This window comes from Acanthochromis polyacanthus, chromosome 13 (assembly GCF_021347895.1).
Source record: "Acanthochromis polyacanthus isolate Apoly-LR-REF ecotype Palm Island chromosome 13, KAUST_Apoly_ChrSc, whole genome shotgun sequence".
Classification (NCBI taxonomy): domain Eukaryota; kingdom Metazoa; phylum Chordata; class Actinopteri; family Pomacentridae; genus Acanthochromis; species Acanthochromis polyacanthus.
In genome coordinates, this window is record NC_067125.1 from 13,622,208 (window position 1) to 13,640,769 (window position 18,562).

The window sequence follows — 18,562 nt, forward strand, 5'->3', positions numbered from 1 at the left end:
ACAGGCCTAATTGAATCACACGAAGAAGCAAAAAGCTCCTGTCTGTTTCAAAGCTCTTGTGAGTTTTCTTTCTTCAGAGGGAGGAAAAAAGAGGGAAAAAGACCCAAAGAAAAAAAAAAAAAAAAAGAGAAGAAACTGGGAGACCTAATTTTACAAACAGCCAGACAGACATTGATTGCATGGGCGAAGGAGGGACAGCTGCTGTGCATTCCAGACGAGGTCGAGACGTCAGCGAGTGGTGAAAACAAGCATGAACTGTATGTTGCCCCAGTTCGCTGCTGGCAGATTAAACCGCCAGCCTGCGGAGATGCCAGCACATCTGGGCTCGGAGAATGCTGGTGCTGTGACGGGAGTGACACAACTTTTCCTTATAACTTATTTGCCTTCGGGCCAAACATTTTGTGATCTGGTTATTAATGATTTGAACTGATGTGCAATGGAGACAGTCAAGAAAGATGAACTAAAGAGATAGATATGCCACGAAAGTTGTGCCCTTTATTCTGCATGCACGATAACCTCCTAAAGTCACTGTTGTGTGTGCGTTGCCCCCCCACCAGAGTTAATCAGGCATGATAATGATAATATGTCAGACTGCCCACCAGCAGATTATGATCAATGTTGGCCTTTGTTGTGTAAATGAGTGTGGACACTTTGCAGATTGAATGATAGAAACATGTCTGTTCTTTGCATCTCTTTTCTTGTCTGTTTACAGGTCATTTGTTGAGTCTTGGTTTTTTTGCAGTCTATTCTAGTGTTATTGGCCCGGGGGTCTTTTCCCTTCTCCCCTCATCATCCCCCTCTGCTTTGTCTCCATATCCCACACTTCTTCACTGCAGCCTGGTCAATCTAATTAGAAGAGTGCGAGTCATCAGGCACTGTTTAAAGCCATCAAAGGCAGCTCTGTTCCCCACTGGGTGCCCACTGGCTGTGAGCAGAGAACAGTAACCCTAGTGTGCGACTGAAACCCTCGAGACAGCCCACCCCCAACTCTGCTAGCCACCCGCCAGCAGCCATGGTGACATCATCACCTCATCCCTCGACCCTTGACCTGTCAGAATGTTTGACCCCATGCTTGGTCTTGTGACAGTAGGCCCACTGTGTTGGGGCAACGTGGTAGGAGGGCTAGCAGGGGTCGTAGTGTCATTAATGGGCACCAGGCGCTGCTCTCCCACCCAGGATGTGCAGGGAGGAGAGAGGGTAGTGTTTGAAGTGTTGGTAAATAAACTTGCATGCCTGTTTTAATGCAGACTGCCACATGAGTGGGATTTGCCAAAGAATCCTGTCAGTACCAGCAAATGTAGAACACTTTGGAAAAAACTGTTTGAAAACCATTTCCACAACATTTTATTTTAAAATCTGCTAAAAAGATTTAAATTATCTGCTATTCTACCAGAAAGTGCAGATGTGCAGTCCATATATGCAGGATTATGTTAGTTTTTTTTAAATAGATCAGATCCAAAGCTGTGACAGTTCTTGTTTAAATAGATTGGATGTGACATGGAGATAGTGTCTGTCTAGACGGAATGTAATTGCTGAACCCTGTTGTTGATCACGGTAGATATAACTGTGTTGATTTCGTTTGTGTGTGTGTGCAGATGCATGTGTGCATCTGTGTGAATATCTAACTGAACCACATTCACAAGACTCTGTTTGCCACCCCCTCACTGTCTTAACTCAATTTTCCATTCAGTAAGCTTTATCGACATAAAAGATAATACAGGATGCACTGCTGTAGCTTGAGTTGTCAATGAAAATTTAGTCTCTCTGTCAAATAATAACAATGTAATCAATATTCTTTATATTTTCTGTTTGGCAGATCCGGAGTGTGGAGATGTTCCCCTGCTCACTCCTGGAAGTAAAGAGATGATGTCTCAGGCTCTGAAGGCCACATTCAGTGGCTTCACAAAGGAACAGCAGCGACTGGGTATTCCCAAAGGTAAGAACTGTTCATATTCTAATTTGTTCCTGTTAACATTTTCATTCTGGTACTCAAATCTCATCAGCGATAGCATGAGCCATCAAAACAGTTTCAGTGTGTCACATGTCAGGTCCTTTCACATTACTTTAAAGCACACAGTGAAGGCATCTCTTAGCAAGATTGACTGAAAAGCAGGAGACACCCGGTTGTTCCAGAAATGGTCTTATATTATATACTGTAGATTTCAATCTGGGCAGACTGACTGACTGCAGCATCCACAGAATCTAGACACAGAGACAGACAGTGAAATAATGAGCTGGTATTGTCAACTGAAACAACCACAGAGCTGCTTCATGCTGTTTGCAAACACCAGGACTCTTGGTATCTCCTTGTAATCTTACTATATCTGCAATCTATGGTTTTGGCTTTTCATCACCACTGCTGTTTGCATTCACTGCTGCCTCTGTTTGTTGTTAATTGTTAAGTGGATAGTTAGCGCTGCAGTTTAGAGTGCTAAAACCAGAAAAGTAAACATTCAATCTCTATTGTTTTATTGGAGACAGATTGAGATTAATGTTTCAAGGGTATAGCAGCATTTGACAGTAAATCTCATTCTCATCAACTGTTTATCTTTCAGACCCCAGACAGTGGACAGAAAACCATGTGGCTGAGTGGCTAACGTGGACAGTGAATGAGTTCAGTCTGAAGAACGTTGACTTTGACAAATTTGGCATGAACGGAGCCAGCCTGTGTGCAATGGGGAAGGAGCGCTTCTTGGACTTAGCCCCCGACTTTGTGGGTGACATCCTTTGGGAACATTTAGAAATGCTTCAGAAAGGTAAGACCACAGAAATCTGAAGACAACTAAAACACATAGACTTAATTATTAGAAGATGAATGAATAACTGTTTTTTGATCTTGGTTATCTGCTGTGAGAACAACTCACCACAAAAGCTTATATCACTGTTTACTCCAATCTGTTAGCATTTGCTTTAGAAACAGGAGCCAAACAGGAAGATACAATTTAGCTCAGGTCATTAATTTTTGATAATGCTGAATGCAGTTACATGATACATGAAATCAATGACGAGGTCACTGACTCTATCTATTTTTCATGAAGAAGATACAAAGCATTACCCCATCAATGGACTGACCTCCAACTTCCAGGAATCCCGCTATACCTCAGACTATTTTGTCAGTAAGTACTCATCACAGTCCTTGTCCATCACTCTGTCTAATAGCGAAAGACACTTGCTTAAGATATGAATGGAAAACCGAGAGGAGGGAGTGGCTCAGCGTTGTGAGCGAATGTACAACATTTTTTCCAAATGCCCTCAAGGTGTTACTAATATTGGAAAAAAATGGTGACTCAACATACCATAGATGTTTTACTACCGGCGTCTTTCATTTGTTTCCGTACTTGTCTCTTATCTGCTCTGGGTAAACACAGCCTGGAGTTCAGCCGAGAAGTATCCGAATTTTTGTCATGTGACTGTTGGCCACAACTGAGTCACGAATGACCTCACAGTTTCACTGAGGAGAGTAGAATTTTTTTAGTTTTTCTCAGGATCTTGGTTTATTTTGAGTAAATGTTTAATTGAGACATGTAGAATAAAATGGATTTTGGTAAAATTTTATATTTAGGTTAGATTTGGTTATTTTTACCAATAGAACCAACCGATGAGTCATTCAGGGGCTATCAAAAAAATTGACAAACTGATATTTCTTTCCATTTAGACAGTTTCTAACTTCAAAAATGGTGTAATTGTATCACAAGACGTTATGCCTCTCAAAGCCCCCTGTGAGTTTTTGGGTTCAGAGGGTCAAAAATATAAAATAATATACGGATAGGAAAATGAATGTTTTTTTATTTTCACATGACTTTTTAAAAATTTTTCATGCATTTATTTATTTTTTGATCACTTGTGTATCTTTACTGCTATAGGTTTGCTGAGGTTAGGCCTCATCAGTATTCTTACCTAAAATCTACAAGATTCATCTTATGCACTCAAAGCTGTATTTTATTATGGGCTATTCACACACTAGATATTCACACAGCATTTGGGCAGCAGTTCAGCACAAGAGGGAAAATGACTCTGCTCTTCTAAGATTGATCTTCCTCCTCTGTTTTGCTCTTTGCTTTCCTTCTCTGCTTTCTATCTACACTCATTTCCCTTTTGTGTCTCCAGGCTATGGTGTTGAGCATGCTCAGTGTGTCCCTCCTTCTGAATACTCAGAGCCCGGCTTCATCACCGAGTCCTACCAGACACTCCATCCCATCAGCTCGGAGGAACTGCTGACGCTCAAGTATGAGAGTGAATACCCTGCTGTCATTCTACGGGACACGGCCCTCAACTCCATGCAGGGGGAATATTTTACTGTCAAGCAGGAGGTGGTATCCCCTGACAACATGTGTGTGGGACGCCTCAGCAGAGGTGAGGGATCATATACTGCATACACCGGAATATAGCTGAGATTTAATAAAAGCTTTAGAATATAGGATTCGTCTGGACAAGCGTTGCAGTGAAAAATGTGCTGCATTAATATTGTTCTCATCAGACTGCTTGGATAGACAACTTTAATTGTGTGCGCCAAAATGTGGATGCATGCGTTTGTGTGAGTGCACGTAAATGTTACAGGTTTCTGTGGGTGTCTGTCTGCGTGTGATTGTGCTGAAGCTATCAGAATCGTGTCATGCCACATCAGTGTGCATGTATTAGAAGAGAAGAAAAGCAGGCCCTCTGGTTGGTTTGTGGTTCAAGCAAACCTGCCTCACACACTCTAGACTGGGTTGGGAAAAAAAGAAAACTCTATTGTTTTTGTCAGAGTGATACACGAACCAAAGCCACAATGTGTTCTCTTCTTACCGCCCGTCCTTTATGTAAAACAGTTCAAGTGGTGTAACCTTCAAGAAAGTTTTTTTTTCTTCTTGTTTACGTTGGCCTCTTTTCCTTGACTCAACCTTAGCGTTCTGGGTAAGAAGGTAGAGGTGTCATCCTCAGTTAGCAGGCGTGGGGTTTTCTCATGAAACTGTTTGCTTTTCTCAATGCACAGGCTTGTTTTCTCTCCCAGTGGTAGTTTACAGAGGAATTAGCAGCATGGTTTACATTTATAGCCATAAAGCTAGGGTTCTCTTCTCACAAATCCCCAGCTGTATAAATGAATAGCATGTGCCATGTACGCTATACAAGATACTTTCAGTGCTTTAAGCATTTGCCTGCAAGGTTTGAGGTCCAATCCCCGTGCATCACACATGCCAGGCTTTTTGAGCGTTGCGTTGTTCTCCCCCAACGTGGGAAAGTATTTTGTAGCACAACTGATATCTGACATGTGGCTTCAATTTCGCCAGTTGAAGATTTCAGCATCAGTAGAACTCACTGCATTATCTGTCATTTGTTAATGACTGAGCATTGAAAGGCTCCTCTTATCTTTCCCAAGGCCAAAAATAGCAAGACGATTTGTGTGATTGTCTTCCATTTAAAATCAAATCCAAATGGAGGTTGTGAAAGTGAAATGATGTGTGAAATGCGGAGACGTGGAATGGTTCAGAACAGTATAGCTTAGTGAGAAGCGCCGCACTTTACTGCTAAGGTGCTGTGGTTACTTTCGTCGAAATTACTCCTCTGTCAAAAGCTTCAGAAAACTTCTGACAATCCACATTTAAGTGTCACATTTATAAATGGCTACATTTCCATTTTTTTTTTTAGCAATTTCTCAGTAGTCATATGTGATTATAGAAGGAGTTTTTAATGAAAACAATCTTTTCAGTAAAGTTGCTTTTTTCTAATAGCATCTTTTTCTCTCTTTCTTGCCATTTCTTTCTCATCCTCCTATCTCAGGTAAGCTTGGAGGCCAGGACTCCTTTGAGAGCATCGACAGCTTTGAGAGCTGTGACCGATTGACCCAGTCGTGGAGCAGCCAGTCTTCATTCAGCAGCCTGCAGCGGGTACCATCATATGACAGCTTTGACTCAGAAGACTACCCCACTGCCTTGCATGGCCACAAGCCCAAGGGAACCTTCAAAGACTATGTGAGGGAGCGCTCAGACCTCAGCAAGGATAAACCTGTCATCCCTGCAGCCGCACTGGCAGGATACACAGGTGAGATGTGTAGAAGTCATGTGCTTTTTTTGTAACAATTTTGTACAAGCCCGCCTTGAAAAATGCTTCACAGACCATTCTCATGGCAGACTATTCTCAAAAGGGCAATCCAAAACATGGTAAGGCCTGCTTCAGTCAACTTTAAGAAAAAGATTTATGAAAAAGTAACCCCAGTGGTTCATTTATTCATATCATTTATGCATATAATTTTCTGATTGTCGCTTAAATAAAGGCTAAAATTCAGTGCACAGCTGTAACACACTTGTTGATGCTCTGCAAAAGCCCCAGATGCGGTGCCGCCTTAATGCACCGCTTTTAGACCGAAGAAAGAGGAAAAAAAAAAAAGCCTTTTACCCAGGCAACCCTAGTTATGCACATCACAGGAAACAAAATAGATTTTGCTCATGCCTCTTCTTTTCTTCACCTCTCTCTCTCTCTTTTGCTCTGTCTTCACTTCTCATCTACCTCCTTGTTATCTGCAGCCCGCATCTCAACCTATTTTTTCCAGGTCGTCCTAGCAACGCAGCTGAAACATAGAAATTATGCCTGCCCCTGCACATAACACCAGAGTAAAATTATCTCTTCATCTCACGAGGCATCTTCGTATTCATACATGCTCAGAAAGCTGCTGGATGCATGTTCTTCAAGTTCAGTGAGATGTTTGAGATATTTGCAAAGCACCTCTGAAGCGAATGCACCATTTTAGCGTCAGTCATGGTTTTTGGTTTTGAAAAAAAAAAAAAGAGGTGTTAAAACTGCTGCTGTTGCTACATTTAGCAGTTCACAAGGATGTGTACAACACTGAGCTACAAATACTGGTTTTATAATTATACTAAACTAACATTAATGACTTGTCTTAGCCGCCTCTCACATATGAGGAGGATATCTACCTACAGTAATCATGTTTTCTATATTAAAATAAATACTAGAGCTTTTTGGTTGTTATCAAATGGTTTAGTATGAGGTGTTTCTTTTTAAAACTAGACCGTAAGAACAGTTGAACACTGAAGTGCTTCTTAGCAACAAAGTGTTTGGGGCTTTTTGGGTTTTGCTTAAATTATAGTCACAAGGCTGCAAGATTGCCAGCATTGGAGACGGGGAAATCCGAGCATATTTTCAACAGAACAAACAATGCATACATCAGATCTCTACATACTGCCCCATAGTTGGTATTCAAAAGTTAATTGGTCATCTGTATGGTTATTAGTTCAAAAGCCACTTATAGAACAATGAGTCATTCATTTATAATGATGTCGGAAAGACGGCGTCATGTATTTATAATCAAATGATGAAGCGTAAGACACAGTCTGAAAGCCCCTCTAGAAACATTAGAGGCTGTGTTTCTTCCTGCTGCCATTTTTAACCAAACTAGCGGACTAAAAATAAATGTATGCAAAGGATTATATATCGCACAAACTGTTTTTAAACAAGCTATAGTTGGGTATTTGGAAATGTATGCCTCATGTACCTTTGCAATCGTACATCACAACGTTCTGACTCCATTTGCTGCTTCAGTTTTGACAGCTGACATTTATGTGTCAGTTATTACGACGCGACGGAGCTCCAGAAGAGCTTATATGTGAAAGCCTGGCAACAGTTTTCAGCCTAATGCATAGTAATGTGTTCTCACTGAGAAGAAAAGCCTTCGTCTTGAGCTTTTACACAATGGAAAAGGGGAAAGATGAAGAAAAAAATCATGCTATGACTCCCTCATTTTTTTCTGCAAGCAAAAAACCTTTTCTTGTACTTGCTATCTTAAAGAGCAGTGTAAAGAGAGAGTAGCCCTTCGAAGATGGAAGCATTTTCGTACTTGTGTGTGTGTGGGTGGACGAAGAAATGGAAAAAGAAAAGAGAGAGACCTCGATCAAAAAAGAAAAGGAATCAAACCTCGAATACAGAAACAGGCTTTTGTACAATTCCAACAAGATTTTTCTGACAGCTTGACAGCTTGCTCTGCTTGGCTTCCTGTCCCAGTCACAGGGTGACAGGTGACACTTGTAGCGAGGACAGGGAGCCTGATAAGGCTGCAGAGAGATAAGTGACGCTCCAGTCGGCTTCCTGTGACAATTCAGCGTTTACACCTCTGTCTGCAGTAACATCAGGCAGCCTTACTCTCAATCGTTATCATAATACTTTGCGTTTCCCCTCTCACGCCTCTCTTTCTCATAAATATAAAAATTTGCGCGTGGGGGCTTTTTTTTCTTCTTCTTCTTCTTTTTTTTTTGCATCGCAACTAAATTTAGTCAAGTTGTGAAAATAAATAACAATTATAGCTCAGTGTTTAAGTCTGGCACATGTTGAAATATAGCTTTTTTTGCTGTAGCTGCATATGCTCAGCACTCCTTTAGTTTGCTTCTGAGCACGACCCCCCCCCCCCCACACACACACACACACACACCCTACCCTCCCTTTTACCACACTGTATGCTTTTTCAATGAGGCCCATTGTGCGCGAAGATTGTAACATATTTTTGGAAACTTAAAAAAAAAAAAAAAAAAAAAAAAACTAAAAGGGTCGCCTACATTCTGGCGTGGGAGCACAGGGGGCTGGTATCACCCTTATGTGGGCTCGCTGTTACAGTGGCAGACGTTTGGGTTGCGAGCCGAAAGCTTTCTGTGTGAAAGAGACCCGGTGTTGCAGAGGCACTTATTTCCCAAACCTCGGAGTGGCTGTTGTCATGCGTCTTCTTCAATCCTAGCCGGAGTAAAGAGGGCTCTGAGATGCCATTTCAAGTGTTCAACCCACACATCTGTTTCCCTGAAAGCTTTTGTTTGTGTTGTATAAGGCTACATTTGGTTTTCTGAGGCACTCGAGAGAGGTGACTTTTTGCTGAGGCGGTGTGCTGCATAGGCAGGTGTGATTTCAACATGTGTGCCTAAAAAGTGAGTGGGTTCGTGCATATGCTGAAAAACCACACGATCAAAGTGTATTGCTGTGAATCTAGTTCAGACACAAAACCAGCCCCCATTTTTCATCGCCTTTGTTCTGCTCTCCCTCCTTTTTTCATGAGCTGTAATAAACTGTTAAAGAACACCCCAAATGAGGTTTTAACAGGTTATTATATTTCTCTTTATTCTTGAAAAGAATGCATCACATTATAACATTGCAGATGACTTAGCAACTGCTCCTTCTCCGTCTACAACGCACACAGTCTGTGTTCATGCCCCATAGATGTGCTGCTGAAGTCTAGAGGCAGCCCCGCTTATTTTAAAATGGTGATTTCACCAGTATGGAACTCATACAGACACAGACTCTGGATTCACATACTGCACAGGGCAACTGGCAGACAAGGGAATACATGATGAATGGGACTGTTGTATTTAGGAGGACATTTGGTTCCACTGCTGTACTTCAGTCTGACCCAGATTAGAAGGTTTACTTTGTCCCTCCTTAGACACAAGTGAATAATTGGCATGAATATTTAACACTTTCATATATAGAACTTCTTTTATGTCTTTCAGAGGCAGTTCTTTTCTCTTGCATCGCAGTGAATTAAACAAAGCGTGCAGGGCTCTAAAATGTCTACATTTGCAATCTAATTTCTTCATTTATTCTGAACATTGATGCAACATATTATCATTTTCTAATCTACGAGTTGTGGGTTTCAAACTTCAGAACTCTGCATCTCTTTGCCCTGAATGCACACTTTCTTCAATAATTCCCCACTCCAGTCAGCATCTGCACAAATAACAATGTGTCCTCTATATGTGTAAACAGCTCTCCTGTAAATGAACACCTTCTTTCTCTTTCTTTCTTTTCTCCCATCTGCTCTACAGGCAGTGGCCCCATCCAGCTGTGGCAGTTTCTTCTGGAGCTGCTGACCGACAAGTCTTGCCAGTCCTTCATCAGCTGGACAGGCGACGGCTGGGAGTTCAAGCTTTCTGACCCAGATGAGGTGAGAGGCTGTGACCCCGCTGGTCCCCGGCACACGGGTTGGGAGGTCCTAAGTTGTTAGCCAGATGAACAAGACGTCTTCTTTGTGAAAACGGTTGCATGTTGTGTTTAGCTCCGTTTTAAAGGAGTATTCTTAACATTTTAGCAGAGCTTTGCTGAGCGCTGTGGATGTTAGTTGTTGAATGATAGCTATTTTTTTTGTTGTTGTTGTTTTTACATGCAAATACTAAACTGCTTGTTGCACATTTGTCATGCTGTGATTTAAGTGACACGGTTATATCCTGCGCTGTTTTAGGTTGCTCGGAGGTGGGGCAAGAGAAAAAACAAGCCCAAGATGAATTATGAGAAGCTGAGCCGTGGCCTACGTTACTACTATGACAAGAACATCATCCACAAGACATCTGGGAAACGCTACGTCTACCGCTTTGTCTGTGACTTAAAAAGCCTGCTGGGGTACACTCCTGAAGAGCTGCACGCAATGTTGGACGTAAAGCCTGACACAGACGAGTGAAGGCAGACACGAAAAAGGAATCGAAGACAAAAGTTAAAGAGCCACATGGACTGAGGCTCAAAAAGTGGTCTTAACTGTTTGATAGAGTCGGTAATCCATGTTTTTTGGGGGACCAAAATGTTTTTAATGACTGTGGTCTTTGTCAAGTTTGAGCTCCTGCCTCTCAGACCATATTTTAGGAAAGGAGGCAGAAGCCAAAAACCTGTATTCATACCCTGTTGCATTTGAGAAGTGTGTACGCGCGCATGTGTGTGTGTGTGTATGTGTGTGGACGGATGGGCGTTGTGTTATATATACCGGTATTATTTAGCAGCTCAAGGCAGATGAAGCGCTATCGGGTAGAGTTCAGGTTCTGTTCTGTCAAAGTAGCAAAGTGGAGGAGGCAAGAGGACCAAGACGCAAAGTGTGAGAGAACAGAGAGAGAGAGAGAGAGAGAGAGAAAAGGGCAAAGTAAAATGATTTGACGGCATTGTGGGGCGAAACGCAGAGCAGGTGGAGAGTTCTCATTTAGAAAACGGTCGCCAAAAAGTCAAAACCAAACCGAAGAAGGTAGAACATCCTATTTACTCATTTGCTTACCGTTTCTCTTTGGCAAGGAGAATTTTCAGCTCGGACCAAAAAAAAAAAAAAAAAGTCATTTATAATTTGTTGTTTAAGGAGCGAATGCTTGTGACAGTATTATGTGACTGATTATGAGAAGACCCAGTGTAAACTCATCAGGAAAACAGTGGAAAGAGTATTTTTCTCATGTTGTCGATGAAGGTATTACAGTGGAACCAAACATTAGATGCCAAGTTTAACTGTTCAGTTCTCAAAGGAGCCTTTAACTGAAATGTGCTGATGCGTTATCAGACAACACTATAGACACTGTCCCTGTGCTTTGTGAGGTGTGAGGACCTGCTGATTACTCATACCACGAGTGTCTGAAAGACAACTGAAAGTAGCCGTTGCTTTTGAAACTGACGCTTTTACCTGTGTGTACATGCTCGCCATCCTTGTTAGAGACACATATTGTGACTGAAACTTATGCATTTTTGCATATACCACCAGTATTAGCAAACTGTAGACAATCTATGTGGGGGAATTCAGGAGTCGTTAAACGTGCAGATAAGATGCATCATTTGTCAGTTCACTGTCCGTGTTAGCGTTGCTTTAGAAGTGTTTGAATACTCCTCCTGTATGTCCATACAATACAATCACAAGTTAATTAGCTGAGGCAGGGATTTTACACAATCCGAAGAACGTCGTTTCTTTTGTTTTGCAGCACATAATGTCCATAAAGGAGCAGCTGCAGTATAGAGTGAAGGTGCAGTGTAGAGACAAAAGGGACAGGCAGGGGAAAACGTAGAGACTCTGTATGGAATAAATGAAGGTGACTGAAAGGAATCTGTGGAGGATGCAGGTGAAGATCGCTGTGAGGTCTGATAGAGAATGATTGACAGATATGACGCAGGTTGACTTGCTGGAGACATGGAGGACGAGTGGCAGACGTGTATTTCAATTTTAAGTTTGTGTGCTCCTTATGTATGAACAAAATAATACTCTGTTCAGAATGAGTAGCCCGTCTATTTGTGCGGTTTGCTCCGAACACACGCATGACGATTCACTGGTTACATTGAAATTGGCAGCAGTATCCTCCCAACACTGGGAACAGTGGCTGTGCACTGGCCTTATGGGAAATGCCAAAGTTGAATATTATCTTAGAATACAATGTTATTGTTTACAGTGGCTGAATGTTACCCATATGGATGAAAATAGCTTTTGAGATGTCTATTTGTACAGATTGTATTTCATAATGCTTTATTGAGACCCAGATTACACAAATAAGCAAGACACAAAGCAGGAATAATAACCAAAACCCATGTGAGGTCTTTGGCCGCGGTGCTTCGGGTATCGTCCACAATGTTAGAAGACAGGGACCAGAAATCTCTCACGTGTTTGGAAAGTGTTGTCTTTTATCTTTTGTTGATATGTTGGAAAGCACACAGCTTTAGGACAAAGAGAAATGCCTTGGCTGATTCGGGTTTCCCACTGAGTGCAGAAACGAGATGCTGTATGTTCATAACGTCTGACTGGCAACAAGTTTGTTCACTCTCAAACTTGTGTTCCACATCCAACATAAGGAATTGGATTTTAAACAATCGGTTAGTAATAAGCTGCACTGTATTTTCATCACTTTGTTGATGGCAGTGTTTCAAACCACTGCTTTTGTTTTGTTCAGGTTTTTTTTTTCTTTCGATGTCAGTGTTTTGTGTTAAAGTGAGCTTTACAGATTTTTAAACATATTTGTAATGGGAAATGTTTTCTTTTGTCCCCCACACAAAGTCATAATGTTTGTATGGTCAGCTTCATAAGATTATTGTGTTAAAAGAAAACATTCTATTACCGAAAATGTTAATATTTTGAAAGTTATTTTGTCAGGAAAGTATACTGTTGTTAGATGTCAGAAACTACAATCTACTGCAGGTCTTATGTATTAATGATCCTTAGTCAGGCAAGTGTAAACACACCAATATTTTGTGGCATATGCATATCTCAGAATGGATTCGGAAGGAAAACCTTATTGTCTTGGATGTTGTTTTTTTGTATATTTTATAGTGTCTCTGTATTTTTGTTATGAGATCATTTTTATTGTATTTAGTTCACAAACATTTGAATATTTTTCAATAATTTATATTTTATAAAAGACAGATGCAGACAGCTGGTGCTTTCATGGGAATTTAAAGGTAGCGCAGGACAAAATAATGTAGCGATTTTTGTTTTGTTTTATTTTTATTCTTTTTTATATATAGAAAATAGACCTGTCTGCTAGAGGAAAAAAAAAGGCTGATGCTGGCCCATCAATGATTTCTGCTGGAAAGGTTTTATAAACTGTAGCTTCTATTTCTAAAATGTACTTAATGTACTTCAAAAATGTTATAAAATATATGTGAAGAAAGATTTTATCACTGTGTGGTGTTTTGGTGGTGTGGTGGTGCGTTATTAGTTACATCCTGCTTTGTAACGATCTATTGCTGCTATAATAGTGCTATTATGCTATAGTACTATTATGTTAAATGGAGTAATTTCAAACATAACATCATTTTACTAAATCTTTTTAAGTAATTGTTAAAATTTTGCATGGCAGAATTGTGTCATTTTATACCTCTTCTGCAGGAAATTTTGTGGTCGACAACGTGATGTTCTCTCATCAAAGTCAGTGTTGCTAAAACTGGGTGATATGGCTCAACGTCGAGACTCAGACATTCGCAGAATAGCTACTGACATTTAAAACCGATGAGCAACACGGAACAGAAACAGAAAATTGGCGATTCAAGTAAAATTTTTCATTTCTAAATGGACGGACGCAGATGCGACAACTGATTCTGCAGTGATCTTCACTTAACTTAGTCAAAACAAATCCATCCATTGTTCGGATCACTGTGGCGCTTCAAAGTGGGGGCCATAGGTTCCCTTTGAAATGCATGCGAGCCACGGGGTGTTCCAGTTTTAACAAGTGTGTCCCATGCGCACTGATGAGGTGACGTAAAAACAGAACCAACACACTGGGGCCCATTCATGTGCTCATAACCCCTCATATAAATTCCACTGCCGATAGAAAACATGCAGGGCCGTGGCCTGCTGCCCCAAACTGCACAGCTGTTTGGCCCCACAGTCAAGCAATACGATACAAAAATACAGGGCCAGTGGAAAATGGCTGCATTAATAGATAAAAAAAGAGACGGTGTGCATGGAAATATTTCATACACAGAGAGAATTTCTGGGTGTGTGAGTGTAGTTCGGGCCAAGTTTACATAACTTGACAGAAGTAATGTTTTACCGTGTACAATGGAATATAAAAATTAGAGTGATGCTGATCAAATACGACACGCATACTGTATGAATCACATAAAACAGAATACACATGCTAGTCTTATTTAATATACCTTGCTTGTAACCCTAAAACAAACACAGCAGAGCTGTCCTCTGTCAAAACCAGACTCATATTATCCTGTTGGATCTGCTGGTGGTGTTCTTGGCAGAGGGCAGGCTGAGGTTACCCAGGTGGTTCTTCTCCTGTTCCACCTCCCTCGCTCTGACTGAGCTGATGATCCAGACCAGACGTGATCGCTAGGCAAGTTTTAAAATACTTCACCAGACAGTGCATGTTCCAACAGACCTGGAACTAAATCCAAATCATTATGATACCACTCATACCTGCCTACTCCACATCCAAACACAGACACAAAGAAAAGCTGGCTCACGCAAACACACTTTGCTTCATTTTTTTTTTCTCCCTCTCCCCCTCTTTGCGCCTCGTTGAAAGAAAACTTCCCCTGATTTAAACAGTGTTTAAAGGTGAAGAGCAGCAAAGACAGAAGAGGAAGTCTGTGCAGAAAGTGAGAGCTGTCACACCTGGCAGTCGCGGAAAGATGTGGGATGAGTTCTGCCTCTCCCCGACAATAACTATCACCTCCTGTTGTCAGCAGCTTACGGCTCTCTTGACACTGGAGTGCAGCTCGTTTGTCAGATTTCAAACTTAAATATTTATCTAAAGGATTTTACCAAGCTACATCTGTCTCCTGCATGTAATCTTAACATGACAGGGAAAGACAGAGGGAGATTAAATGACGAACTAGTGCAGCCATGAAGTTTGGACGTACTGCATGTATTAAGGACATGGATTTTAATCACAAACATAAAAAGAATAAATTAATCAAAACATATTGTACCTTTTTGGTGCTTTTCCATTAGCACCTGCTCGGCTCGACTCGACTCAGTTTGTGAAGTTTTCCATTAGGACTAGTACCTGGTACCAGGTACTATTTTAGTACCAACTCAAGCTGAGTTGAGCTGTTAATATGACGTCAACAGAGTGAAGGCCAGTGATTTGACAGGGAGTGACGACAGTACACAGCATGAATATTTTAAAACCTAATAGCAATAAACTGCAGCCATTACAGGGTTGTACAGGGGGCTGATATATGATAACTGTAGCAAACTACCATTAGCTTACCCTCATACATCATCTAGTTGGTATCTTCTTGTCTTCAGCTTGATACAGCTGTGTCGCCTCCCAAACTCTCCTGTTCTCTTGAGTGTTTCGACTCGCCGCCCTCAGCTGTCTCTGACTCTCTTCTTTTGCCTTAACCAAATCAAGTCGAGTCGAGTAGGTGCTAATGGAAAAGTGCCTATAGTCGATTCATCTGACCTTTCTGTATCCTTGGACAGCAACTTATCACTTGGTCTGTGCATATTTGTAGCGTTCTTAATGTTGGGATAGAACCTATTTTAAACAGAATCCATTACTGCAGTGCAGGCAAGGCATATACTGTGTACTGTGTATGCTTTTTTTTAACCACTTATTTTTTGTACTTGCTTTTCTTGTGCCACTCTAAAGGTCTATTATCTCTAAAAAAAATTATAGTACCATTAAAGGAGAGAATAGTGGGTTGCATTCCATAGTACACAATGCTTACTTCTTCACCAACCTCAATGAAAAACATCAGCATGCCGTTTCCTTACTACAAAATCTGCAGCATACTGACACAGTGGGTCAAATATCACTGGTCTGTGCTTTCTATGGCAGCAAGTTTACAAAGGTTAGAAAATAAATCAATATGCATTTAATTGAATCCCTGTGTGGAGAGAAAAAAAACTGATATGGGGCATGAAAACTGACCTATTATTGTTGCATTTGTGATTGACAGCTGCACCAGAGCAAAGACAAGGGCTGAAGGTCTGTGAAAAGCAACAGCTATTTCAGTTTTAAATTCTCTTAGGCTTTTATTAAGCTGACAGCAGTATTTAAAACTATTTCAATATTACAAGCTCAGTAGCAGAGCCTTCTGTTCCTCTCCAAACATGCACACAGTGTGTCCTTTGCCTTGGATCAAGTCTTAATTAGCAGCATAACATTTCAATGAAATAACAGGCAGAATAGCGACTGTGCCAAACTGAAGAATCTGCCTTAACAAATAGTCAGTGCTAAATTATAAACATGTGGCAGCTAGAAGCATGAAGTTTTGGGCTCCTCAAAGTCATTTGTAATAGATTCAGTAAATGTTTCCAAACAGTCCTTGCATCTCTACAGTCAATCATATGTGTCAGGGTTGGTAAATACTACCAGAGGAAACTGCTTTGAAGGGTTTGTTCACTTTAGATCTCTAAATGAAGCTACTAAATCTGCAAATTGTACTGTAAAGATCAGCACAGCACAACATATATTTTATGGCACAGAATTAAAGGCTAACTGCCATCTGACTTCAAGAAAATGTTCTGTAGTATTTTAAGGACATTTCTGACATGATATCTGATTCAGAAGGACACAGTGTAACACAATCTAGTTGTCATTCCTGCAAAAGCTCTGCTTTAACCTAAGTTGTTATACTCTTTAGATTTAAGACCTAATAGACCTTTTGCTATGGATGGAACATAACTATATCCTCACTGCCTTAAATTAGTATCCTCTTCATCTAAAGAGAATCCCTGTGACGCACAAAAGGCCAGCTCAGTGATTCCATTACGCAGAGAAGTTGTGAAATATGACCAATGTGTCCCTGAGGGCCCTGATGGCCCAACTTAAGAGACACTTGCCGGGGAATGTACTCATGTCCTATTGTCCTTCATGGTTGGACTGATTTGGGCCAGTGTAGGTTATAATGGCGTCAAGGGACTAAGTGACTAACATAAACAGAGTTTGATCTACCATGTAATCCCAGATGTGACCCCTCTTATGGATTTCTAAGAGAAAGAAAGACAGACAAACTCCTTCTGACTTTTTCTACTAATTTGGCCGATTACCATACTAATGGGATTTTGAACAATACATTGGGTTCGTGAGAGTATATTCAGGCTAAGTCTCTGACTCTGTTCATAGCTCCTTCTGTCTCAGACACTGTAATTTAACATCTAGTAAAATTAACTGATGGCTACCATTTGAGACTGACAATACATTTGTGTAAATTCATTCTGATTAGATTTTCCACAAACAAGTCCTACAAACAAGCTTGTTTTGTTTTTTAATCCTGAAGGAAAAATGTGATCATTAACCTTGATTAGCATGACTCAAAACAAAGAACAATGGACTAATTTGAATTTGTGCAACTTAATTGGATTAGTTTCATTGAACCAAAAAGTGCCCAGGTGTGCCTCAACCCTTTGTTGTTTGTGTCAATGTCTGCCAGTTTATGGTTTTTCTCTCTGCTTTTGTGGAAAAGCTGCTGCCAACAGTCCATTGTCCATGCAGAGTTGTGGGGCTGCTGCTGATGGTATGTTGCAGTGTAGTCTAGTTGCTTTTGTTCTGCAGGGCACCAGGCACCATGGTTGGTCGGTGTGCTGGCCAAAGATGGGGCTGGTTGGGCCCACAGGTGCTGGTTTATGCCCTGCCATCATGACTGGACCTTACCCAGACCTTGAGACATATATATGTCAGGGTAGAGGCTGCGATTTGGTAGAACTGGAGTTTCTACCAGTAGAGATTGCGATTGGAGTCTCTACCAGTAGAGATTGCGATCACAATCTCTACCAGTAGAAACTCCAATCCTACCAGTAGAGATTTGTCAGGGCTAAGGTTAGACTTTTAAGGTTAGGGGCAGGGGTCAGGGCAGGGGTCAGATTTAAAGGTCAGGGTTCGTTAAGGTTAGGGTCAGGGATCAGGGCAGGGGTCAGATTTAAAGTTCCATCTCTACTGGTAGGATTGGAGTTTCTACTGGTAGAGATTACAATCGCAATCTCTACTGGTAGAGACTCCAATTCTACTGGTAGAGACTCCAATCGCAATCTCTACTGGTAGAAACTCCAATTCTACCAAATCACAGTCTCTACCCTGATACATACATATATATATATATATATATATATATATATGTATATATGTGTGTGTGTGTGTGTGTGTGTGTGTGTGTGTGTGTGTGTGTGTGTGTGTGTGTGTATTTGCCAATTTTGTAAATTTCAATGTCAGTGTCTCAGTTGGTGCTACCAAATCCTACAGGTGTCTCAAATTTCCTTGATTACAAGCTCCTTTGTCTGCATAACAGTAGTGTTGGAACACACCGTGGCACCATATCCTTGAGAGCATTATTTGAACAGTATTGTACTACAGAAAGTAGTGTGTTGCTATAAAAATGGTGAGGAAAAGGCAATGAACAATAGAAGAGA

The 18,562-nt window shown here is 41.0% G+C and overlaps 1 protein-coding gene across 4 annotated transcripts in view; it reads left to right on the plus strand.

The window, feature by feature from the left end:
- ets1 (v-ets avian erythroblastosis virus E26 oncogene homolog 1) overlaps positions 1–13,368 on the plus strand; it is a 39,073-nt gene extending 25,705 nt beyond the window's left edge. For 3 of the 4 annotated variants that reach the window (XM_022199651.2, XM_022199650.2, XM_022199653.2), the window contains 7 exons: positions 1,817–1,936; positions 2,556–2,756; positions 3,039–3,116; positions 4,108–4,353; positions 5,758–6,018; positions 9,795–9,913; positions 10,208–13,368. In XM_022199651.2, the coding sequence (XP_022055343.2) occupies positions 1,817–1,936; positions 2,556–2,756; positions 3,039–3,116; positions 4,108–4,353; positions 5,758–6,018; positions 9,795–9,913; positions 10,208–10,423 (1,241 nt within the window). In that variant the 3' untranslated portion in view covers positions 10,424–13,368. The remainder of the gene's footprint in view (positions 1–1,816; positions 1,937–2,555; positions 2,757–3,038; positions 3,117–4,107; positions 4,354–5,757; positions 6,019–9,794; positions 9,914–10,207) is intronic. The other variant, XM_022199652.2, reaches the window with a different exon arrangement.
- Positions 13,369–18,562: the final 5,194 nt, after the last annotated feature.